At 40.0% G+C, this 26,208-nt stretch overlaps 1 protein-coding gene across 1 annotated transcript in view; it reads left to right on the forward strand.

Annotated features, from left to right (window-relative positions):
• Nucleotides 1–26,208, forward strand: part of LIN28B (lin-28 homolog B) — a 93,394-nt gene that overhangs the window by 48,828 nt on the left and 18,358 nt on the right. Inside the window, exon 3 of the mRNA XM_066547540.1 lies at nt 863–1,047. Coding sequence (XP_066403637.1) covers nt 863–1,047 — 185 coding nt within the window. The remainder of the gene's footprint in view (nt 1–862; nt 1,048–26,208) is intronic.

Raw genomic sequence — 26,208 nt, forward strand, 5'->3', positions numbered from 1 at the left:
TAAAAGCCTCCCTGTCATTTAACTCAATTATCATTTTGTTTAGGAATTTGATTAATCAGATTTGTCCTGGAATGCTTACTTACTATTGTACATAATTTGTTTGGAATCATAATGAAAATTTTCATTGTATCAGAATCAGTGGCAAGCTCCTGTTGACTTCAGCATATCCAAGATTTTTCTACTGCAGTGTATTATTAAAATATTTATCAGTATTTCTTTCACTTGCCCTGATGATAAAAATTTTCTTTTCTGTGAATGAAAATATAAACCCATACATAAATCATGCTAGGTAGATAAGATTTTTGGTGTAGTCAACAGAAATTCAGCAGCTCACTTGGGATATTTGAATTGCTCATGTCAGCACACTGTTCAGAGTGCCTTCCTAGTGCCTCTCATGCTTGCTGTGTCTTTGATTCATTTTCAGAGCAGCAGACCCATGTCTCAGATATAAAGAATGCAAATTATTAAAAATTTGATCATAAATTAATTGGCTCTGAAGTGAACACTTGCTCTCTTTCCAGACCATTTCACTTCCTGAGACCAGTTAAGAGTTTTTAAGGGTTTTAAGAATACAGCATTTTTTCGGCTTCATCTATAGCATTCATCACAGAAAAGGAAAATGTTATTTCAGTTTTGCTGATACTGAAAATAGGTTATTTTTACTTGTTTAGTGTTGAAGGGGGTTATCAGTGTATCCAGGACTATAATTTGGAATATCATCTGCTACAGCTCATGCAGAGGAAACTGTTACTCTACGTGTATGTGTTGTAGGATGGTACATGGGGTAATTTGTCCTGTTGATTATAAATGTAAATATTGTTTTTAAGGCAATGGTAACCAATAGTGTTTTTCCTATTTACAGAGCAAGCTTTACATGGAAGGATTTAGAAGCCTAAAAGAAGGAGAACCTGTGGAATTTACTTTTAAGAAATCTTCCAAAGGCCTTGAATCAATACGGGTAACAGGCCCTGGTGGGAGCCCCTGTTTAGGAAGTGAAAGACGACCCAAAGGGAAGACAGTACAAAAAAGAAAACCAAAGGGAGATAGGTAATTACTTTACTTTGCTATTCCCCCTTTTTTTCCTTTGCAAATTTTTCTTGAAATTGTGTTTTCAGCATTTATTTGTTTGTGAAAGGAAACCCTTCTATGTACATTTGGCTTTTACACGTAGCTTAGTAATTTTTTTAAAGCTGTATCTATACACCTACATCAATCACCCACTGATGAGTTTTACTGGAGAAGGTTCTATTAAATTAGAGGGATCCTGCAGAGGAATATATTATTTTGAAGATATTGCTATTAGACTGGAGAGAGGTCAGTCTGAACACAGGTGAAATAATGTCATGTGTAGGTGAGAGCTGTGCATGCTAAAGAGACTATCAATACTATCATTAAACTATCAATACTATCATTAAACTGCATCAGTAGTTTTATATAGAAAAAAAACGTAGGTGCTGAAGTAAGGGTTGAGGTGTGTATAATTTGGTTAATTATGTTTTTACTTAGTGAACAGAGTATAAGGTGTTTCAAAGGTTGTAATTCCTGGTGGTCTGAGGGGCTGTTGCAATAATGCTTTACAAATTTCAGGTTAATTTTGATTGCTGCACTTGTCTCCACACATGTGCAGCAGTCTGACTTGCACTGCACTGTTACCCTTTATTTTCCACTTCTGATGGCTTCAAGAAATTCTGAATCCTCTCCACTACAAAGCCACCTGTGCCCAGTTCACCAAGGACAGCCTTCCTGCTCAAAAGCTTATTTATTTATTTATTTAGGTGAATTCACCCTTTTTTCCTCATGTTGTTCCCCAGCCCTGACCTGTAATGACTGAGGCCAAGGGAATACATACTTAGTGAGGATCCTAGTAAGAACATCTAAACAACCAGGTTCTGCCTGCAGTATTTGATGTATCCCATCACTGAGGGGTGACTGCTCTCTTCCTTTGCACATCCTGAAGCAAGGAGTAGCTTAGGAAAGATGGGGTGACCTTGAAAGGCAATGTAGCCCAGGTTTGAGAAATTTGGGATCAGGAGCCTTTACTAGCTACAGATGAATTCCATTTGTCCTCGCCTCTGTTAAAAGGCCCTTTTTTTTTTTGTCCCACCCACCCCATTTTATAATTTTTTTTTTTTTAGTTAAGGAGTGGAGACAACATTTCACCTTCTTTGTAAAAGCTAAAAGCCATACATGAAATTTATTGCTGCTGTAACAGATCAGAGTCCATAACCACAACAAGGAGAGACTTTGTAAGCTGGACAAAGCTTTCTTTTTGATTGCTCTCCATATCTGGCCTTATAGAGTCATGTTGCATGCAATGGCTGGTTTTTTGTGGTTTGGTGGGGGGTTTTTGTGTTTTTTGTTTGTTTGTTTGTTTGTTTGTTTTTTGTTTTGTTTTGTTGGGTTTTTTTGTTATTTCACCATAGGCTTTCAGTATTATTCTTATTTAATTCGTTGGTTTTTTTCCATGAATTCTAATTGCTAATCTGTTTAGGGTATTAGCATTACCACTGTTCTTGATGTTTCATACTTTGGCAGCAAATAAAGGCCACAGTCATGCTGGGGTGATCCTGTTTACCTATTTGTTGCACACGTATATGAAGGAAGACAGTCCTTGCTTCAAAAACCTTGACATTTAAATGGGCTGGGTTTAGGCAGTCAGGGAAGGGTACATTTTGAAAGAGGCAGGGATTTGAACAATCTGTAGTATACAGTGTAGTAGATGCAGGGGGAAGCAATACTTTCCAAATGGAATTCCTCTCATCCTAGGGAAGCACATAAAATGTTGGGGTTGAAACTTCCCTTACTGCTGTTCCTCTTCAGGGATTACAAAGGGATCCTAGCTCCAATCCTGTAAATGCTTCTCTTACAAACCTCTAAAATGAAATGAGATGAATTCTGCTTTCAATCATGTTTTTTCATAGCTGAAGCATAGAAAAAGTTGAACAGATATACCCTGGAAAACAGTGTGGGGGGCTGATCTATGAGACAGTGTACTCTCTAATGTTCACTTGCCTTTTAAAAAAGGGAGAATTTAAAATTAATTTGAATTAATTTGAATGTGAAAATGTGGGCAAAACCATCTACCCACTTCTGTCTCAGAATTCTTACACTTAAGTCATAAGACACCCAAAAAGGCTGAAATTTGAAATGTTTGAAGTAGCATTGACATTATCACTCAGTGAAAAGCAGTGTCTTTGCTTGAAGGAAAATTAGTTTTGAATGCCTAGACAATTAAAAAGGTGCACCTCCAACACGTCTAGTGAAAAGTTTCTTGAAGATTGCTCTTGTACTGAGAACTGCCTCCATTTATGAGAGCTAATTCCAGCTTCTTGTGTTCATCTCTTTGTATTTTACCAGTGTAAGAGTGTGAGGGCCCAGCCTCAGTGCATCTTTTTGTCTGCATCCCATTTGAATAGATTCTGTTACTCTAATTACTGAGAGGACTTAGAGATAGCAAAGGTGGGGGCAGAAAAAACAGAAAAGCAGCAATATGTACAGACAGGGAGGAAAAAAAGTCCTGACAGTGAGGTTACCAACGTTGGTGGATTTTGTGAGGCTTCCATGGTAGACTGAGGGTCCCTGTAATTTGCAGTGTTGTTGCTGTGGGGACCTTGCTGTGATAATATTTGTGAGGAGTTGCACTGTAACCAGCTGCAGGTCGCTTTGTAGGAGCTCCTAACACGTTCCATCCACAAAAGTGTGCCATGCTCTCTAGGAATGACCATGGGGATCTGATGCAGAAAAGATAAAGCACTCTGAAATCACACTTAATCAAGTACTTAGTAATTGGTAGGCACATCTATGGTTTAGAGTAGAACAAATGAAATCAAAATGAAATCAGAACCTAAGCCACCAGAGTGAAGTGGAGAGAAAAAAGGGAAAAAGGAAAAATTATGCTACTTTCTTCTTTTTTTTTCTTTTTTTAACAAGCACTCCCAGTGTTTCTATGTCACCTAAAGTGAAACCTGGTAAAGGACTCTTTTATGAGTTGTAATTATTTATATAATGTAGATGGGAGAATATTCTTTAGTGCAGTGTACATTTAAATAATTTGACCCAGAGACCTTTGGGACAATATTAATAAAGGTGCATGATGCTCACAGGACTAGAAGCTAGAGTTGTCTTTGGGACCTAGAGGTATTACCCAGTATCTGTAAATATTCCTATTAGGAGCTCAAACTTGGATACTTTTTAGCAGAGTGTCTGTTATGCTGTATTTGCTTAGCTTGGCACTTGCTTCATGCGGAGTGTTTTGGGGGAGATGGGGAGGTTGACAGCTTTCTTTTTTTTCCTTCATTTTTTGGTTTTGAAATCTTTACACCAAAATGGAAGCAATAAAATAAATCAAGAAGAAGGGAACAAGGAAGAAATATTTAAGAGTATAACTCCATCTCCTGATTCTAATTTATGTCATTTCAGTCCTCTCATACCTTCTGCTAACATCACACTTGTGGCAGGGAAACTTCTAGTACAGGTGACCTGTGTCAGTAAGTAGTTTAGATTTAAACATGTAATAAATAAGTACTACATTGTGAGATTGGACATTGACATGAAACATTCCACTGGCTTGGTTTATAATACAGCCCTGCAGGTGAGCTGTGAGGAAGGGATTTGGGAGCTGCTTCAAATGATGGAGCTCAAAGAACCATTGCCACTGGATAAATGGTGATGCTGAATTAAACCCTGGGATATGACTGGTGAAACAGCCATGTATTTGCAGCTCAGCTGACTAAACAGTAATGAGTGCTGCAGCATGGATACAGCACTTTGAAAACTTTTATTCCAATATAGATAAATATGAAGGAGGAACAATTAGAAAAGAAGAGGTTTTGTGTTAAGATGTTATAAAGGGTGTTCACCAGTAACTCTTGAATGTGACCAAACCCATAATTTTCAAATGAAGAAGAACATAGTTCTAAACCACCCACAGGGTGGAAATACAGCCACTTAGGGAAGGAGGGGTTGTAATTAAATAATATAATTCTCCCTGGGTGAACTGTCACTTAAAACTAGTTTGTGTCTGAGTCAGACAGAAAATGGTTTTAATATCTGAAGACATTTTGCGGATGATCTGAAGTCAGACTATATTAAGAAAATCTTAAAGGTCTTCTTTAAAAGCTCGTGATCTGCACAAACAGTCTCTAAGCTGGTGTGATGCAGGAGGGGATGACACATGGTGGCATGCCATGGAGGACATTTGAATTGAAGTTAAATGGACTAGGAGAGCTAGTTTAGGACAGCAAAGTTACTTCAAACTTGATATGATATCAATTCCATCTCTACTGATTGAATCACACTCAAGTGTATAATCTGACTTTCATAGACAAGCCTCTTACAGCTTGAGCTGAGCAGGTTTTTGTGAAGGAGATGTGAATAATGGGAGTGGTATGGGCTGGGCAGGAGAGCCCTGAGCCAGTGCCAGTGTGGGAGAAGCACATAAAACCTGTGCTCAGCAGATGGGTGGGGAAAGCCTGTCAGTCCCTTCTCCTGAGAGTAAGCAAGGCCAGGCTGGCTGTCACCACACACAGCTCCAGCAAAGGGGATACATCCACTTGGGCAGGTCCTGAACAGCACTGGGGTGAAGTGGGGAATGGGCAAACTGAGTCATCCAGCCAGGGAAATGGACAAGTTCAGGGAGTTGTCACCTTTGGCACAAAATGGTGTCAACATGTTCTGTCAAATGGTGAAATTTCCTACTCCTCTTCAATTAGATTGCACTCACAGTTCTGCCATTTTCCAAAGAGGAAACTGACACACAAGTAATGCAAATATTGAATGGTTTGCATCAGTTTCTTAGAAATACAACCTTGCATAAGGACCTTACTTGAGGGTGGTGTTTCAGCAATTAGAACATGAACACCTCCTCTATGGCTCCCTTGCACCTGGTATTAGATGGCAAGAATCTCTTCATCCAATTTTCATTCTTGCTTTTTCCATTTATCAAGCATAGGGCATTTTCTTGACTGTTTGTTCTTCCCCTGCATCATAATGATTTATTTTGTTGGGTGTTTAGTTGCTCTTTCCAGTGTTGTCTGAGACAACCTTTTAAACTTAGACTGGAAAGACAGCCATCATTTTGTTCTCTTATGTGAAAATTGCCCTATGAAATGAGGTCCTTCTGGCCTACTATCATCTTTCCAACACAGGCACATATTTAAGGAGAGACTGTAAAAAGCAGGCAGGTATAGCATTCTATCTCTGGCAATAGTGGTTTAAGCATTCCTTCAGTATCGACAACTAATCTGCAAAAGACAATTAGATGAAGTGTTAAGTCCCTGAATTTTCTGGATGCAACTTTCTTTTGGATCCTCAAGGAAAGCTTTGTATTACTTGTGCAGAGTTTTATAGAGTTAACAATTTGTATGTCTAGACAATGGGCTAGAATGGGGATAAACCACTCTTTGAGTTATGCTTCCTTACATAATTTTAGGATTGATATTTGATGACTGTGCCATAATAAGCCAATAAACTGGCATGAAATGCTTGTAACAGGAACTGCAGAATGCTGAATTAAAAAAAAAAAAGGAAAAGAAAACAAAAAACAAAAAAACCACCTTGAGAGCTTTGCAGTACTCCAGGTACTTTAAGAAGGTTTTATCTTCACAGGGCTATAAACATTAGGGACAAAGCTTTTCATCCTTGGTTTTTTTCCTCAGGCTGGCAACAGTTTGGAAGTTTTAGCAACATTTTGGGTTTTCTAGGAGTGAGATAAAACCAGAATACCAGAGGGTCTTGTTGGTAGGGTTAAAAAGTAGGTAAATTTTAAAAATAGCTACCACTTGGTGCTGTGGATTGGAGGCTTGAAAGCTGGCTTGGAGATGGATCTCTAGGGCAGGAGGTTAATCTTTGCTGGTCTTTGTGCAGACCCATCCAAGTCTTAAGTCAGAAGCCTCTGAACAGTGTTACTGCATATATTCATTAGACAGCCCTTGTTAAAATCCACATCATCCATCTGTGTTTAAAGGGAGCTCAGCAGTCACAGCCCTCCTGCATAACAAACACACAGTGTGCTTCCAGGACTTGGTCTGTCCAGCCTAAGAACAGAAGCAGATCTTCAAGAACAAGTATTTTTGGCATGAAAAAAATGAAAAGAAAGTGGCTTAAGGGAGAAAAGAGAAAACAACTGCCACTGCCTGGTGTGTATAGCTCCCAATACCTATGGACCACGCACTATGTGTCATGATTTCTCCTCTGGCACAGGATGTAACTAAACCAGTCTTCCTGAAATGCCTGGTGTAGTGCTATGGGAAGGTGTTCCAGAGTGAGAGCAGAAGCAGGAAAATCTCACCTCTTGGAAGACAGCAAGCCACAGCTAGGCTAGCTTCTACCCCCAGGTCCAACATACAGCACTGGGAGCTGCCTTTCTCAAAAGATACTGGATTTCTCTTCCATAATTCTGTAGCTCAAGCAGTCAGGAGCCAGGATGCAGAGCTGAAAGATCAGTGCTTGCATGTTGGAGCAAAATGTAGAAATTATTACAGTTGTGAATAATAGCATGTATAAGATTTGAATATAAGGTTTTGTTTTTCAGAAGACATGGAAGAAATCCCATTCAAAATTTTAAATTGTGGTTAGATTTGCAAAGCCAAGTGCCCATAGTTAGATGCAGGCTACAAAGCTTAATTTAATCCAAGGTTGGTTAGATATTTTGGGGTACCCTGGCACACTGTAATGTGCTGGGTGATTATACAAGCAATTCCTCATTCATTTGAAAGGCCATTTTCTGGTTTCAGACAATTTAATTACCAAATTCATCCCAAGGCCACTTAAAGCAAGATCTCTTTTCAGATCCTCCATTGCTGGTGAACTTGCATGACCACGCAGTGTTTCAGCCTGCTCACTTGGGTGCAGGCAGGAATTGGGTTTTGCGCTTAGGCCTACAAATCATCAAAAGATGCAAAAATATGTGCTGCCTTTCCATCATGTGTCTTCTGGTGGGGCTTTTCATGTGCTTCAAGTAAATGCAAATATCTGTGCCAAGGGAAGAGCCTGGAACCTGGTAGCCATGATACCACTAAGCAACATCCAAGTGTGATTTTCATCACTGCAAGCTTAGAACAGAGTAGAGCCTGGAAAAAGTTTTTTGGTATCTGTTTGTATGCGTGTACAGTTAAGAAGAGAGAGGCCCCAAATTTTTCACAGTGTTTATAATAAGAAATCCAAATTTGATGCTAAAGTAAGTAGATTCAATTCTGAAAACATACCAGGAACAGATGAAGTGAGTAGGAAGGTGTCATTTCTGTGCAGCCTCTTGGAGAGTAAAGCTGTCCCTGCACAGCAGATGGGTTTCTTAAGTACATACACTGTTTTTGGAACGCTGAATATTTTTCTTTAATCGGGTGTCTTCTCTAGGCCTCGTGTTTTCTGACTGTTCCACTCTCTTTAATCAAGGGGTGAGCTCTCTCTCACAGTAAACTCTCAGTGTATATTCAGGCCCTTGCCTGCACTGATACACCTAATGATCCCACTGCATTCTTACCTGTACTAATGATTACATATACCAGAAGGAGTTTAGAAGCAAAAAGAATTGAGAACTTTGCTCAATTTAACAGACATTATGCATAAATCCAGTAGAGTATATGTTAAAAGTATCTCAATAAATAATTTGCAAAAAAATCATTCTGTTTCTAAAACAATCTTCCTGATATAACTGGCATCTTCTTCTTCAATTCAAATTTGTTTCTCAGTGTTTAATTTCTTACTATATATACTATATATACTATTTTCAAGTAGTCAAAAATAAACAAAAAAGTGCATACATTTTCAGGGACCAAATCAGTAAATACTTACTCTTGTGCTTTGAAAATAGCCGGGAACAGAGAATTATTTGAAGATATTGTCCAGATTGTGAAAATTCTGTTTTAAGTTGATACTGATCCTGACTACAGACTGTGCTGCTTTGAGCTCATGAAAGAGCTGAATGACACATGGTGGCATGCCATGGAGGACATTTGAATTGAAGTTAAATGGACTAGGAGAGCTAATTTAGGACAGCAGAGTTACTTCAAACTTGATATTAGATCAGTTCCATCTCTGCTGATTGAATCACACTCAAGTTTGATGCTGTAGCTGTCAATGGACTGGGAACAGACCTGCTCACAGGATAAGCTGCCTTTTCAAAAGGTTCAGACTGCCTGTGCTGTACTTTATGACAGAAATATTCAGCATGATTAAACAATTAAACCCCAAATCTTCTATTTTAGGAAACCTATTGCATTTCCTTGCTTTTTATTTTTTGAACATATGTTGCACTGCAGCATCACCTAGCAAACATACTCAAAACATAATAATAAAACATAAAACACAATAAATACACAACACTGAGGACCCATTATAATGGTGATTCCAGATGATGGAAATAATTGTTGAAAAAGATACCAAAAACTTAAAAGCTGGAGAAAAATGAATTATAGCATATTTGCTAATTCCCTGAAACATTGCCTCTGATTTACCACTGTGGATGAATCTGATGCTCTTTAGAAGGCATAAAAGTTCTGGAGCCCTTTAACTTCAAATTAATAAAGACTGTGTGGTAATGTAATTCCAAATCACTACAGCTGTTTCTTTTATTAGCTGTGGCTTCATGTTTCTGTCCTTGACACTTAAAGATCAAACCTACTTAAATATGAATAATTTAAAATGTGAATTTACTTCGATATCTTATTTTGCCAAGAAGCTCAGCAGCTCATTATATAAGAGGAATGTGTCACAGAGGTAGTCATCTCCATAGTGGTGGTGCAGGCACGATGCTGCTCTTCCCAGTGTGCATCCCCCACCCCCAAAAGTGCACCTGTGCATTTGTCAGGCAGGTAGTGACACACAGGCTGTGTCCTGAAAGAAGTCATGAGTCTGTAAGGGCATATTTACACCAGGAAAGGGACTCTTATTTCAGGAAAAACATACCAGTTGAAGCCACCCCTGCACAGCAATGTTGCATCCTCCATCCAGAAGTAGCAGGACTGAGTGGGACTTTGCAGTTGCTTCTTCTGGTTATGACAAGCTGCTCAGTGAAGAGACAGTGGAGCTCGAATGGAAACGCTCCTGTGGTATCCACAATGCCTCAGGCAGGGTAATGGGAAGATATTTCAAGATAAAAGGTAGGGTGAAGATTAGGAAGAAGCAGGAATAGGAAAACAAACACAGGGAAGATGAAGAAGGAGGTGGATGAGAAAGGACTTAGGGAAGGAAGAACAGACACTGAAAAGAGTGTCAATGTGAGAAGCCCAGATCTTTTCCAGGCTCCAAATGGTTGCCTCAGTGCTGGTAGTTCTGCTGCTCTTCAGGGACTACAGAAAAACCTGAATCTCCCTGCATACACAGTCAGGGATTCAACTGAATTTTCCTGCATTTTGAAAAATTGCTGCAAGTCAAGAGCTGAAGCACAGGTGGTATGTGAGCTCCTGCTCTGCAGCCTTGCAGCAGCTATTGGTGATTCCAGTGGATCTGGGAGGGTTGACCTGAAATGGGACTTTTTGCAATATTCTACTTATTGTGTGTTCCTTGCTTACCAGGTGACAAACGTAACACATCTGACAATCTGGAGTTTGTCTTGCAGAATGCAGCCCTCACAGGTGCTCAGTTTGAGCTTTGCCTTAAATGCATCAGGTGCTATAAAACAGTGAGTGCTCCAAGGGCACTGGCATTTCAAATTGGGCACTTAGAATAATTCTTCTCTGGAAAATAATTTGGGCTTTTTTTTCTTGTGCTCCAGAATCCTGTGCATTTCTCTGAGACCAAGTAAACCACACAATTTTGTAGAGACATTGCAAAGTAATTAATGTTTGTAGTGCATGAAGAGATCTTAGTGTGAGCCCCAAAATCAGTATTTTTTGTGTTCATGATATAGCTGGATTTAGCGGTGAGTTCAAGCATTGAATTCAGTAGGCTAAGGAAGAAGGATACAATAATTTGTATTTCATGCAGCAAATGAGAAAAGACAATATAGGAGAACTCACATGTGGGTTCACAGGCTGGTACTGCAGAGTAAATTATTTCCATCTCTTTCAAATAATGAATGGGTAGATAATAGGATTTGTAGAAATTAGCCTGCATACTCCTCTCACTAGTTTGGGGATTTGGACTCGTTTTTGTTTGCACTGTAGGATGAGGATGAAGAGAGTTCAGGGAGGAGGTGGAACACTGCACAAGAGAGCAGAGGTGCTGTGGCCAGGCTGGAGGAATAGCGAGCCAAGCATGGCATTATTGATTGGGAAGAGGGAGCTGGGTTTGCTCAGTAACAGTGAAATGGTTAAGGAGAAAAGAGTTGTGAAAGTTCACTATGAAATATGGGACTGAGTGAAACAATTTCTTTTCTTTGATCTCCATTAATTTATAATCTTATGATGTTGAGTCTCCCAGCACTAGAGCTTTTACAATGAATAGCTGAAAGTAAAAAAAATGATTTAAATTGTACTGGTCTTTTGTTGAATGGCTGCCTCTATTCTAGAAGTCACTTGGAGGTTTACCCTTTTAGCTGTTGGGTAGTTTAAATGCTAAACATTTAATTTACTTTAGACAGCTCTGCAAACAACAGATAACTACAGACTGCTCAATTAATGTTGCAACAGTGTTTGCATCAAAGTTTAACCAAAGTGCTTTGATTTCTTTTAATGATAAATGAATATATTCTCACCAGTATAACAAGCTGAAATACTTCAGTGTTTTAAATTCAATTTCTGATTTGCTAGTGTTTAGTATCTTTGCCTTTTTGTTATGCTAAACTAATAATGTAAAACAAAACAATGGTGAGTGCGTGTCAGTGTGTGTCTGCCTCAGATGAGTTGTACTACAGAATTGTGCAGTGTTACTTCTTCCATCAATGAGAAGGAGCCATCAGTGGTTGCAATAGGATTAGAAGTTGTATGTAGCTCAGATGTAAGCCTATTAATTTACCTTTTTAAAGGTTTCATTGTGTTTACCTTCTTTCTCCTTAGATTTTATAAATCACTTCTTTCTAGTAAGTAAATGAAAAATCTGCCATTTCCTGTTTATCAGACTAATTCTTTCAAGTTCTTATGTTTTGATATATTTTTTTGAAGAATAATGGTTAGCCAGTCAAATAATAATTGTTAGAAATATATAACTACACCTCCTTTTAATAATTACTTAAAACATGTAAGCAGTTTAGTTTTCTAAGTCAAAAAATAATCCTCATTTAATTTACACGGTAAATAATTCAATGTGATTTTATGTTATTAAATGTGGGAATATCATTACTCACTTCACTAGTGAGAAATTCTGGAATTTTTGTCTTTATGTTCATTGTGTAACAAACAAATTTTCCTTGGACCCCAGAAATAATTTTATCAAATTGTTCTTTCTTATTATCTCTGTATTTCTACCTCCCTGGAGCCTCCTGAAGTTATCTTTCTCCTTTACAATTTTATACATTTCTCTTATACATAGAAAAGAAACATCTGGCTTTTTTTTTTTAATGAGAGCTGTTCACTCATTGACCAAACAAGCAGCGAGGAATCTGTTGTGTGGCTAATTATTGCAAGAAAATGAGGTAGTAGTCTCACTAATAATGACTAAAATTTGTATTAACTGGTGCTGTTTCATTTACTGAGTCAGCTAATCTCATACTTTTACCCTTACAAGAAAACAAATCGTGTTTAAAAGCGCCTGGTGTGGAAAAATGGTACTTTCAAATGTAGAGATTAGAAACATTTAAAACATACATATCTGTGGTTAAAGATGCTGACTCTTAACTCTCCTCTGTCTAGAGCTTTCCTTTTTTATCTTTGAAGTTCCGTCATTATTCCGTGTCTATGCCTTTGGTTTATTTTTGTACCCTATCCTACAGAAATTAATTCACACCGTTTAGATCCAATCTTTTTAGAATATTTATGAATGCAATTTATCAACAAGTTTACATTTTATGCAGCCTGTGGAGTTGGATTTTGGAATTTGCTTTTTTAGTAGTTCTTTTGTGGAAGAGAAATCTTTCAGGCATGAATTGATAGTCCAGATCTTTTGAGGTCTGTCTGTGCTAACCTATGACCTCTGTTCTTAGGAGGTCAACATCTGAGGGCAGGAGATTAAGGCAGTTAAAAGATTGGAATGGGAACTGGAATGGAAAAATTAGCCAGCACATTTTGGGTGGAAAACATCAAAGTCATCAAACAATTTGCTTATTTTAAACTCAGTTTAAGCGTAACAAGCTAATTGTACTGTGTTTGTTGACGCAAGCAATTTATATTATTTGAGAACATGAACACTGAAGAATTTTTTTTTTTAATTGGAGAAACATAATGCCTCTTCAGTATAAATGCACTATGTATTTTGTATTCTGAATGTTTTTGTGCAACATTTTTAGATAATAATTCGGGATCTGCTCATACAGTCAGTGTGCATTTAATTAGCTGTATTGCTTACAAACAGCAAAAGTATTGCAGAATCTGAAACTTGCTTGTAGTCTGCTGAAGACCCCTTGCTGTTGTTGGAGAATGCAGGTGCTCTCAGTACAAGGGAAAAATTATTCCCAAATTAAAATTTTCTAACTCCAAAATTTTCAAACTCATTTGTAAGCATCTTTCCTTTTTTCAGTTTTTGAAGTGTGAATTCCTTTCCCATACAAATTTGTGACCAAGACATGTTCTTTTATAGATTATAAATTGACTTACAAGAAAAGACACCATTGTCTCTTTGTTCTTGTCTGACATAGTTCAAAATTCATTAGTGTGTGTTTTTAGAAGAGTGACAACTTCATCTTTCATCTGTGCATTGATTTCAAAAATGTTATTATCTAGAAGACACCTTCCCACATCTGAACAATTATGCAAGTTTAAGGATTTGTGTAAGCAATCACATTTTCTTCTTGCTTGTTTAAAGTGCAAATGAAAGTGGTTTCAGTATCATAGGCAAAAGCCAGAGTAGTGTTTCAGCATGCAAACCCATCTAGCAGGAAAGAAAACAAAAGTTCCAGGTACCTCTCAGCTCAGGCTCTGACTCACAGCATATGGATTATGGTACTTCTCCTATAGGTATGGCTGCTAATTACATTAAAGTACTATAATACAGTTAAACTCAAGAAGACAGCCATCTGTAAACCTCAGTGTAATTTCCACATGTTTTTTTGTTCTTTGGATAATGAAGGATATGAGATTTAAACCCCTTTGCAAGTTTATAACTGTGAAAACCTTTATTTTGGAATAGCTTTTAGCCCTGATTTGTACCTGAGGGTAAATTGAACAAAATTATCACCGTAATTTCTTATTCTTTCATGGAGGGCAAAGAAAGGAAAGCAGGAGGAGCTGCTCCCAGGGGTGCAGGGAGTGCTTTGTTTCCTTCCTGCCATTTCCCTGGGTTGCTGGAGAAGCTCTGCCAGCTGCGGGGCTGGCTGTGCTCCACCATCCCAGAGGCACTGGATGTGTCCTGGATGTGTCCTGTGCATCCTCACTGCTGCTGCCACAGCTGCCTGCATCCCTAGGAGTGCCACAGGCACTGGGAATCAGAGAGCATTTGAAGGGGCACAACCAACCTTGAAGGTTATTGCATCTTCGAGACCTGTTCCCTGTTTGAATTCTTGGGATAAAATGGGGTAGCTTCTGATCAGCCATTTTGGGCTTCTTGCTTGTCAGCACTCTCTGTGGTTAAATAATTCATGGTTGGAGAGCCAGTTCTGTTTTACAGAATGGTTTTGGTTACCCACTTGTGAGAACTCGTGAATCCTTGTGAAGGAACAGAAGATTTGTTAATGAATAAAGAAAAAATGTTAACTACAAAGATAGTGCGGCTGACTTGACTTAAGATAACTTTCTTGTTTGCCTGAGCCATTTCTATACCTTCCTTCTCTTCTGTATGTTTACCAGTAAACTCTTCAATGCAATCCTTCTTAGTCCAAATAATACTTAAAATCACTGTATTTTTTTATTACAATAGAAATTGTGATTCTTGGCTATTTGAATTATTAGCCAGCAGTGATGCACACTCATTTTTTGATCTGGAAGTACTGCTCCACAGGATTTTTGCTGGATGTGTGTAGCCTCTTGTTTCGTGATGTTTGATGATTCAAGCACTCTGTCCATAAACCTGCTTTTCTTAATATCTTTTCCCACCCTTTAAAAGTAATCTGTAGATATCTGAGATCTGCAGATTGAAAACCACTCCAGTGCACACTCTCAAGGTGCTGGAGGTTTTTCATCCCTTAGTAATTGTGGCATTAATTCTAAATGTGCTAAGAGCTGCCTCCAGGTTTTGTGTGCAATAGCTTATGGGGCAGAATAGACTGCTTGCTGATTTTGTGGAAGGGTAATTCAAAACTCAGAGAAGTTATAATGCAATTTTTGAATGACTTAGAAATTAATTTGATTTCCTTATGATGAAACCCTGCTTTGTTTTTGCTTGGCCTTTTGAGAAATAGCTAGAGGATATATCCTCAGTTCCCTCACATCTTCTTTTCAGAACAAAAAAATACTGTAGAGATAGACAAAACTGTTTAGAATTACTGCAATAGTAAAAAATAGTCTTTTTTTACTGAAAAATAGTATTTTTCAGGCTTATGTGTTTGTGAAGGTTGAAATTTCTGGCAGTGCAGCTGTGCCAGATTCCTGGCTGCAGACCCTGGTGCTCTTGGAATCAGTGTCTCCAAATGGACTCTGTAATTTTCCTCAGCTGAGTCACTTCCTTACCATGAGCTGCCATAAAGAGATTATTACTTCTGGTTTGCTTTCTAGGGTTTAGCCTGCACTGCCCCCCTCCTTTTCAAAATAAGAACTCATCAGAAAACACTTTTTGTAGAAAGTTGAGTTCAGAGGATTTCAGAAAACTGAAATTGGTGGGCTTTTTTTTGAGGGACTATTGAGGTTTGTGTTCCTCATCTGTTTCCAGCTGCTGATTTGAATGAGAAGCCAGCAAAAAAAGCATGTTAGTTTTGTTTCTAAGTAGTGGTTGAAGTTGTTTCCAAATGCCAGGAGAACATGAATGTGAGAGATACTTCAGGTGACAGCTGTCCATAAAATCTTTGGAAGTATATGGTAATAAATCTAAGATGTTGTATATAATTTTTCTTCATGACCCACATTTCTTGCTTAATTCTTGGATAAAATACAAATTAGTCAAATCTGAAAGATTCTGGATTTGTCACAATAAGTGTTTTACACCACTGTAAAGTTAAGATGCATTTTATAGAAAATTGACTTTAATTGTCAAGAGGAAAAAATAATTATTCAATCTGTTATATACACACATATATGGTATATACAACAGATTTATGAAAGGTTGCCTCAGTTGCTTTGAAGAAAGTGGGTGCCAGAAGAAAGATAACTTAATAAGTTTTAAGGTATCAGCCAAAATGAAGCTGTAATAATGTACCTGTATTAGCTCATTAGGCCAGGTAACAACAGAAGTAAAAATGTCACCTGTCCTTTTGTCATCTACAGTCTTGCCTGTGTAAGAAGGTCAGTTGAGAGTTTCCAAAAACCTGCAAAAAATTCTTGAATGACAGATTCAAGAATTGAGACTGTAAGTGAAAAACTATATGAAGGTGGTGTTAGTACTGGAAATTACTTGTGACACTGTGTGCACACTAATCACTGTAGTGAAACATCCAGCTGCAATAATGAGATGCTGTGTTGTGAGCAGGATTCCACCATGTTCCCTTGCTATGGTAGCAGGTGGTAAATTTGCTTAAGCTTGCATATTTTGTTACATTGCAGAGTACTACAGTTTGTGTGTGGCATATAAATCCATTTTCATTTAGCATGGAAATGTTTTCTTCAAGCAGATTCTCATTTAGTCAAAGAAAAAAAAAATATTCCACAAAGACAGGTTTATGTTTATTATTACCATAATTATTAATTAATTAAAACCCGTTTTTTTTTTTTTTTAAAAAAAGCACTTCTTTGTTAAATGATAGTTCAAGTTTAAAAATCCTTATTTTCTTGAAGTAGCCAGCCATGACCTCTGAAATGGTTCATTCCAATCAGCGTGTAAAGGCTAAATCAGTACATAAAAGCCAAATGTGCCTTTTAGGAGCAGAGTCAGCATGGAAGTGAAGGTAGGGGTGTGCAGAACTGGAGATGGGAAGGAGATGTGGTAACAGGTAATACTGGATGTGAACTAGGTAGTTTGTGGGACTGGGGCTGACTGAATAAAAAGAAGTGGTGGGTGGCAGTGTTCACCTTTTGTGACAGACAGAGGCAGGGCTGCTTCTGATCTGATGCTTTCTGTGGACTGATGACTTCCAGTGCTTGTAGGCAGGTCTGCAGCATGCTTCTGCCCCAAACCAAAGCTTTTACCCCCATTTCCCCCAGAGAAAGCTAGAGAAGCTTCTTTAAAGTGCATATTTCACATGATGCAGAGGAAGGGGAGTGCCAAACATGGGTCAGCTGCTGACCAAGCTGACCAAGAGAGAAACCAGCACAGATGTAGCTGAGCGGTGCAGGGTGCCCAGCTGGCCAGGGCTCTGCTTGGCTGGGGTACAGCTCTTTGCTGGCACAGGGCTGGGGCTCACCCCCTTGTAGCCACCCAGGAGCCCCAGACACTCTATGCATGGGGATGCACAGTGTCTGTGGAAGCCAGCACAAATGAAAGTGTGTGGCACAGCTGTGGCTGCACTGAAGTGTGGTGAGGCCATGGTTTGGTGCTGAGAACCTGTGGGAACTCAGCACATCGCTCCCGATGTCCAGAGATGCCAGGAGAACCCTTGGGGGTCTCGGAAATCCTGGAATGTTGCCAAGAGTGTTTGGTGGCTTGATCCATCCACAGAAGTGACAGCAGTTTGAGGACATGAGGATCACTTTAGAGTGAAGGATGTAAAAGGGACACATTTATAGGGTGAAATATAAACTTTAAGGTTTTTGGTACAGGGGGGTTATGGAGACAAGATGGAGGGATCAGGGCGTGTCTCGTCCTTCTTTCTTCTTCTTGTCTTCCATCTTCTGTGGTGATGTTGGCACTTGGGGATTGGTTCATGGTGAAGGTGCACTTGCCAACATGGGTGAAAAGTATTGGAAAACAAAGGTAAATATCATGTACGTAGATTTTAGTATAAAAAGACATGACCGCCCCGTGGGTGGTCACGAGTGCCCTTGGCTGCCTTGCAGATCAGACCTCTGTTGGGCAGACAGAAAATTTTGTAGATAAGGAACAATAAACAATCTGAAGATCGAAAAGCTGAAGAGTCCAGACTCGTCCTTTGAAACGCGTGCCACCCAAGAACCACCCTACCCGTGTCGGGGCAGAGACAGACAGCCGGACCCGGCAAGAACCAGGCTCCCTGTGGGTGACTGGAGTCCCAGGGTGCTCCCTCCTGGGACTCGGCTCTCTCTGACAAGACAGGCACTTGTAAAATTTCCCCTCTTGGTTTGCAGACAGACAGCACTCATGACAATGGCAAACACAGGCAGAGACTGCTGAGATGGTCAAGCAATGTGGCCAGGAGAGTTCTCCTGAGGATGCTGTAATCAACACAGTCCTGGAGACCTGTTTGGCAGAATCTGCCAGTAAGATAATTCTGCATAAGCCACAGTCTCTTTCCACAAGGGAAAAGAGCCACTCTGAAAGAAAGAAAAAAATGGGGAAGGTACACAGGTGGCCTTGGCCCAACCCTAGGCTATACCCTTTCTCAGAGGTATTCAAGACAGATTACTTCAGATTTTTGAGTTAACTTAAAATTGCTTGCATCAGTAAGTGTTCTTAAATGTGCAGTAAATTGAGTACATCTAGGTTATTCTCAATGTAGGCATTGAACATCCTGAGATTTTTTTTTCTTTATATGTACTTGTAAAGCATATGTATGGAATATCTAGAGTGTAAACTTTCACCCAGTGTTCTGTATCTCATGCCTGTATCCATTAATACATAGTTGGGTTTTGGGACTCTCCTCATCCCATGTTGACATTCCCTGGGGACACACAGCTGGTGTTTAATTATGTCTGATCTAAGTTTGCCAAAACTCTCCCCAACAATTGCAGCAAAATTCTTCAGCCAGAACTGCTAGAGAGGCACCATTAAGTTGAAAGTAATGTCAATCTCAGAAAGCAATGCTTCTTTAGGTATAAAACATATAGAAGGTTTTTTAGCTGCTGTTGATTTGTCTGCTCTACTCTGTACAAGCCAAAGTAATGGGAATCTCCAAAGTTCTGGACTGTGTTAACAGATTGAATCCCTATTTATTATTTTTTCCTGAAGGGGAACTGTGACTTTAAAAGAAAGGGATGCTGCCCCTGACTCTGAAGCCGGGGCTCTGCCAGGCTGCAGTTTCAAGTTACCGAGGCTGGGCAGCTGCCTGGCCCCCCTGCACCCACAGCCAGCCTTGCGGTCCTGTGCCCGCGGGGTCACCAGTGCCGATCTAATTCCTCAGAGAGCCACTTCAGGGAGCGTAACTGAGCAAAAACTAATCCTGCAGGAATGAAAGGTACCGAGCAGCAACCGGACAGGGAGGTGGCCGAGTGGGGGACGCCTCTGGTAACAGCTCAGTGCGTTTGTCTGGAGTGAGGAGCCCCACGGGCAGCTCGGCGTGAGCCGTGTTGTGCTCTCTGCTCATCGTGGCAGAGACATTCCCTGCTGGCAGCGGCTTTTTGGCCTCTGCAGTAGGAGCCATAGGAAGTCTGCCCTCACTGGTGGCAGGTGGTGATTTAAGAGCCAGCGGGGTTCACGGGAGGAAAGTGTCAGGAACACAAAACCCAGCAGGGAGTTGGGTTTGGCCTCCAAAAGGCCAGAGGTATAATTAGGCATCAGCAAGACCTCGCAGAGGGTTTGGGCAGTGTCCCAGGCGAGGTCTTTTCTATTTGAGCTTCCTCTGTCAGACTGCCAGTGGATCCGGCTGCACACGGCTCCCCACCAGAGCAGTGGTCCCTGCTTCTGAGCAGGGCTGCAGCCTGTGGTTTCCCTGGCCAGGGAATTAAAACAGGATGCAAAAAGCAATCCTACCTAGTTTAGATGCTTTGGTGCCACCACACCATTAACTTGTCTCTGAAACTGTAGAGCAGCAGAAGGTTGGCAGCTGGCTGGGGAGGTGAGTGGCATTCCTCAGCTCTGTGCCTGACATCCCTGTGAGGCCAGGGAGCAGCCTTTAAACGCTGCAGTGCTCAGGCTTAACTCACTGCTAACTCCCACTCTGGTGTTCTAGTACGTATGCAGTGGTCATTTCTCAGTTCCCTTCCTGCCTTTCAGCAGCTGCTCCTCAAAACTTGCAAAATGCAAGCAGTAGGCTTGGAGGAGTCAGCTGTGGTGTCATCACAGCTCTTCCTTCCCTGCCAGCTTCAGCCAAACAATCTGTTTCTTTTTTTTTTCTGCTTCTGTTGCATTAGTTTGAAGTGGTGTGAACGATGTGAAGACAATTGGAGATATGTACAGACACTAGCATTTCCCATTGTAGTTTTCTGCTATTTCACAATCATATTATAGGAAGGGTGTTACAGTTTCAGAGGTTCATTGGGAGCTTAAATGTACTAAAATTATAGCCCGCATTCTTCATGACAAGGGAAAAAATAAATTTCACATACATTAACAGAAAACCATATTCTTCCCATCTGATTTTACCACATGCTCCAATTACAGAGTGTTTGTGTGTCATACAGAAGAAGTTAATATGTCAGGTTTCTTAATGGCACATCTTCAAAGGAAGTTTTCCCACCAAATGGGAAGGATTATACAGAAGCAGCACTTGAAGTTAGTAGTACTGTAATGCTGGAAGGCAGACCTAAGTGTCAATAACTTTGTGAAACTCAGTCTACAATGTTGAGTTTTCCAGGCTTCCAAAAAAAAAAGGGAAATATATATTCCCTGGTATTTCCAGATATGTGTATTTTCCTAGTCATTGCAAGGAATCATTGAGTTTTCAAAGGATTTATAAGAGCTGCTCAAGTATAAAAGTAAGTTATAAAATGCCATTTTGCAATGTTGAGATAAACTAGCATTATTTTGAATCTTTCAAACGCCCTCAGTTACTAAGAAAATGGAACAGGTGTCTTAAAAAACTTCAAACAACCAACCAGTTCATTTAAAAAAAATAATTTATGGTAAAGCTCTAGAGTGATACTAATGTTATTCAGAGTTCCTTTTGTACAAAGAATGTGGTACTGGCAACTAAAGTCCTGATTTATTGATGACTTCCCTTTCTTTAAGACAGCTTATGGTTTTCTTCTTATCATCATCAACAGAAGAAAGTTACCAGCTGAACTAATTAATTCTGCAAGACTTCATAGGAAAAAATAATTTTGCATGTATTTTTTTCTAACTGATATGCATGTGATTTAAGCTCTGGAGGCAAGAGGCAGGGTAAGGTATGGAAATGCAGACAGCTGCCTCTGAAAGAAACAAAGCTTCAAGGAAGCTTAACATGCTGAAATCAAGGGGGGCACATAATCTCCATCCTAGGGTGCTGAAGTACTGAGTGTCACATCAGTCCAGGGTTATTAACAGTTTTTGCTTTGAGATATGGACTTAGGACTAAAGAATGTTCAAGAAAAAAGGATATAAAAACTGCAGGCAATGGCAATCAATCCTGTCCAATCTCAAAATATTTATGACAGCTTTGCATCCTGCTAATAGAGAAGACTTGGGAAAATTAGAAAAAGTGGATGAAGTGCAATGTTAGTTTATCAGTTCCAAATTGTGCCTTATTTTTTATTATTTACTTTATCTAGTATTTGTATTCTGTTAACTAGATAATTTTCTTAGAAAATGGAAATATACTAAAGGTAGTCTGGCCTTCAAAAATGAACTGTTACAATGTGCAAAGGAAAATTATTAGTTAAAAGAAAGTCCAATACCTGAACTGTGAAATAGTTGAAAAATAGTTTACTGAGCTTCACTTGGTTTTGAACCCTCCCCTGTAATTTATTATTTAGAAATGGAAATAGTTTTAACTACACTGTGAATATAAAAGTTCTGTGCCTTGTGCAGCATCTCACACTTATGTCAGCACCACCACACAGATAACCTTTAAGAACAACAATATTAAAGAAATATTCAAGTAAAAATAACTTTCCTAAGCTACACCCTACTATTTATGTAAAAGATAAAGGGGTAAGGGACAGAATTTAAACTTGACATTTTGGGGGAAAGCAGAAGTTACCACGTCCTGCCTTTCCTGCTAGTGTGTCTCCTGTGCTTGCCCTTGGTCACTGGGGAACATTGGGGTAGATTGATCTTCCTTTTTCCTGCCTGCCATGGTTGCCCCCAGGTTTTTGTGTCATGTTACAGGAACTCTAGGAAAGAGTAAAGAGTTTGGCTGGAATTCTGCTGGTTTTTGGGAGCCTGTAGAACAGTGGAAACAGCTCTTTTGACAGCATCTAGAGCAGTTTGGGAAAAGAAGGTAAATGATTTTTATATTAGAAATAAGATAAATGGTCCTTGATTCTTACTCCAGTTCATGCCTACAGCAGGCTAAGCTTTGCTGAGCTTCAGGTGCCTCCTGATTCCCCTTCCTAAAGGCACACAGACTAACTGGGAATGGCAGGGGTATAATATATTTCAATGAGTAGTGTGTCTCCTATACCAGATGAGCCTGGGAATCAGGTAGTAGGATTTCCTTCCCTGCCTTACTGTGCCAGTGTAGTGCAAAAGTAAACCACTTTGAACAGATCAGGGAATTTCCTCTAAAGTATTGATTATGGTTTCTCAGCTCTTTTAATAGCCTGCTCAACCTCAGTGTTGCCAAAGCCTTTGTGCAGTTTCTGTAAGAACAGATAATTGTTTGCAGCATCCCTCTAGTGCCATTCACAGGTTGTGCTAACTGCAGTGTCAAGTCCTCTGCAGAGGGGGAGGCACATTGTCTGCTGCTCAGTGGTGCAATTCAGTAATTCCTGGCTACTGCCTCCTTTTCCTGAGATGCAGTTTGCTTTCCTGATGGCAGGCCCATTGGGTAGGAAGGGCTGGAAAGATGGCTTTGTGCTTTTCTCATCCTGTGCAGAGCAGCATGCACCACAGCTGGAGTAGACCGGGAGAACAGTACTCCTCTCTCCCAAAATTATGTTATCTTGCACAGCAACTGGAAACCTGCTAGGCAGCCAGCTGTAGTCTCGTGGGTTTTCTATTACCTCTGTTAAGTCATGTGTTGCAGCTTTTCATCAGCAAATGTTTGACAATTCTGCATCATTGCCCTGGCACTGCGAGGTATCATCTTCTACATCACAAATGCTGTTCAAACGGCTCTTGGCATGTAACAATTTGCAAGTACCCCCTTATTTCTCAGGCTGAGTCATTGGCTGTGGGCTGTCTTTGCCCAAACTCCTCTTACTTCCTTTTTCATCTTAAAGGCACAAAGGAGGTCAAGACAGGAAAATTTGACCAAATTTTCAGAAGGCAATGGTCATTAACAAAAATGATGCACTCACAGGTTACCTGGGTTTGGTAGGAAAGAAATTACAACCTGACTGTTGATGAAGTCAGTGATGATTACTTGTGTGATTAAGAACTGCTGGGGCAGGATCTGAGGCTGCAAGGGAGGGAGAATCTGAAGCTTTTGATGAATATTTGGGGTAATGACCCTGAGGTAATGTATGATGTGCTATATAGGTCAGAGTTAGGGTTTGGTTTCCCTCAAGAACCAACAGATCAGGATTTTAAGAAGGGCAGAGGAAGAATAGGGGAGTAGAATGGACCTGCTGCTGCTGCTAACAACCATTAAAAAAATACAAAGCCAGCTGCTCTCAGAGCCGAGCTTGATCCTTTCAGTGCCTTTAACAGCACAGTATATATTCAGAGGAGGGGAATTCATGAGGCCCTGTGGACCTACACCATGGCATTACAAAAAAATGCAACCCGAACAATGGGTGGCCTCAGCGGTTCCATCTGGCTCGCCATTAACAAGGTTAAAGTAAAGTGGGTTTCCTTGGCTGTGTCACACACAATTTACACTTCAGATGCTTTAACTTTGGAGCCAGACCGAAGGGAGCACCACTCTAAACGCACGCGGCAAGAGTCGCCTAAGATGTGTGGTAAGCACATTTGGTATTGCTCTTTCAAAGATATAGAGTGGTAGCATTTAGATCATTTTAAAGTACTATTTCCAAGTGCAGATTTTTTTTCCTAAATCTTTTTTTTTTAATCCTGTTAACAAACTAGAATTGCAGTTGAATATTGTTTACTCCAAGTAATTTACGGGCACGGTAATATTAGAGGCTGGATTCAGTAACAGCAGAAATCATTTGAGGCCCTAGAAATGTTGACACCAGCATTTCTGACATGAAAACCTCAAAACTTCAAACTATACATTGAAGCTAAAAGGGATATTGATACATATAGGTGTATTCTGTTGTAAAGCACTCTGCTTTCAGAGGCACCAAAGTACTTAAATAGTAGCAGAGTTAACCATGGCAGGTAACCTCTAAAAACATTTTGCTCTAGAGAGGCAGTGGTATGTCAACAGGTATGTTGGCCTGTTAACTTCTATGCCATTAAATATAATAAGGCATGGGAATTATCCCAGCATTTTGCAGAAATCAGGTTCTTTGTCTCAGCTTTGACATATTTAAGGGAACCCAAGCATCCTCTATAGTGTCCCATTCTTCAGTAAAAATCAAAATTGTTATTGAATGAATATCAAAGTTGATAATTGAATCTCAAAGCTATTTTGTCTGTAAGACAAGCATTTGAGCAGTTAAATCCATGGTAAAGAGCTAAGGTAATTTACAGAGTGAGGACAGACTATTGTTGCTGCAGAGCTGTGCAAGGCATTCCTCAGAATGGAGTGAGTGTTGCCCTGGATGACCTGGCCATCTTGGCTGCCTTTGACCATGAATTGTGAGTTCAGTAGAGGAACAGAAATTAATGCTGCTCTTGAAGTTATTCAATTAAACTTGCATACCATAAGACCAGCAGACATGGTTGACTCGCAGTTATCCTGGCAGTGTCAGCAGGCTCACGTGGGAAGGCCTTCAGCTCATGCCATTCTGAGCTTCCTCCTTGCTGAGCTGTGCCAGTACTGCTGTGATGGGACACACTTCCTCCTGAGCATGCTGCAGAAGGGTTGGCATCAGCCTCACCAGGGCTGAGCAGTTGCTTTGTGCCTTCCAGGCTTTTCCAGCAGGTGAGACAGTGCCATTGCTGATGGCCTCCCTTGCCTTTAATAAGGGGCTTGGTGTGGATGACCCTCTTCTTGTTTATCCCTCTTCTTACTCAGTTGTTCAGCTTCCTGACCCACCCTTATGGCCCCTCTGTGCTGCCTTTTCATCTCTCTTGCAAAGACAGGAAACCTAGAACATGACACTTGAGTTTCTGGCTATATGCATCAGTCCTGTAATCATAGCCATGATTATTGAAACATGCAGTAGTTTTACAAATTTACAATACTGTAAATTTGAGAGGCATGTCAAAGTTGCCAAGCTCCTCTCAAAGGTTTCCTGCCCACTGAATTTGAGGTAACTACAGGCAAAATAAATTGAGCTGAGAAGTTATCTCATGTAATTGGTGACAAACCATTGACATTCCCTTCTCCTATCCCTTTTTAGCTGCTGGTCTGTCCATGAGCAGCAGCTTTTTACTCAAGCCCTACCTTAACAATAGCCTCAAAAGGAAAATAGAGAACTATTCTTGCTGAGCCCTGACAGGTGCAGTGCTTCCACATGAAGCATTGCAGTGGTAGGAAAATGAAGAAAGAATAACACAGCAAGGCAGAACCTGAAGGGGTAGAAGGAAAATAGTCAGGCTGCAAGTAAAAGCATATGTCCAGCTGCAGCTTGCATGAGCATGAAGTGGGAAGTGCCCCAGCTATGCTCTGCATGAGTGGAGGGACAGTTTATAAAAAAAGCATTAGTTAGCCTGAAATGGGTCTGGTTGATTTATGGGGAATATGTAAAAGAATGGTGTAAAAACCTATTTCCTTAGAGGAGGGATGTTAAGCATCTCTGTGCACTATATTTAGAGTGTATTTAACTCAAAGCACACAGCTCAGCTACTTTTTGTCAGTTAAGTTCTTTTCCAGCTCATTGTCTCTAACTGAAAGGAAATTCAGCCACAGCCACACAAAACTAAGCTGAACATCTGCATCTTCTGCCTGGACTTGGAGTGTGTGATTCTTTCATCCACTCTTCACATACACTCTCACATCCCCTACTGCTGGGGATCAGATGGGATATTATGATATTGACAAATTCATGAATCCAGATAGAAATCCAGTACAGATTTGTGTGAAAGCCATGTGTGTGCTGTGACCAGGGGTAAATCCCAGACAGTGTGCCTGTTCCACATTGTAGTTCCTCTGCAAGAGTGTTTGAGGACAATGGGAATTGCATTGCTTAATCTACTCCCTCCCACCTC

The sequence above is a fragment of the Molothrus aeneus genome, chromosome 3 (assembly GCF_037042795.1).
Source record: "Molothrus aeneus isolate 106 chromosome 3, BPBGC_Maene_1.0, whole genome shotgun sequence".
Classification (NCBI taxonomy): Eukaryota; Metazoa; Chordata; class Aves; order Passeriformes; family Icteridae; genus Molothrus; species Molothrus aeneus.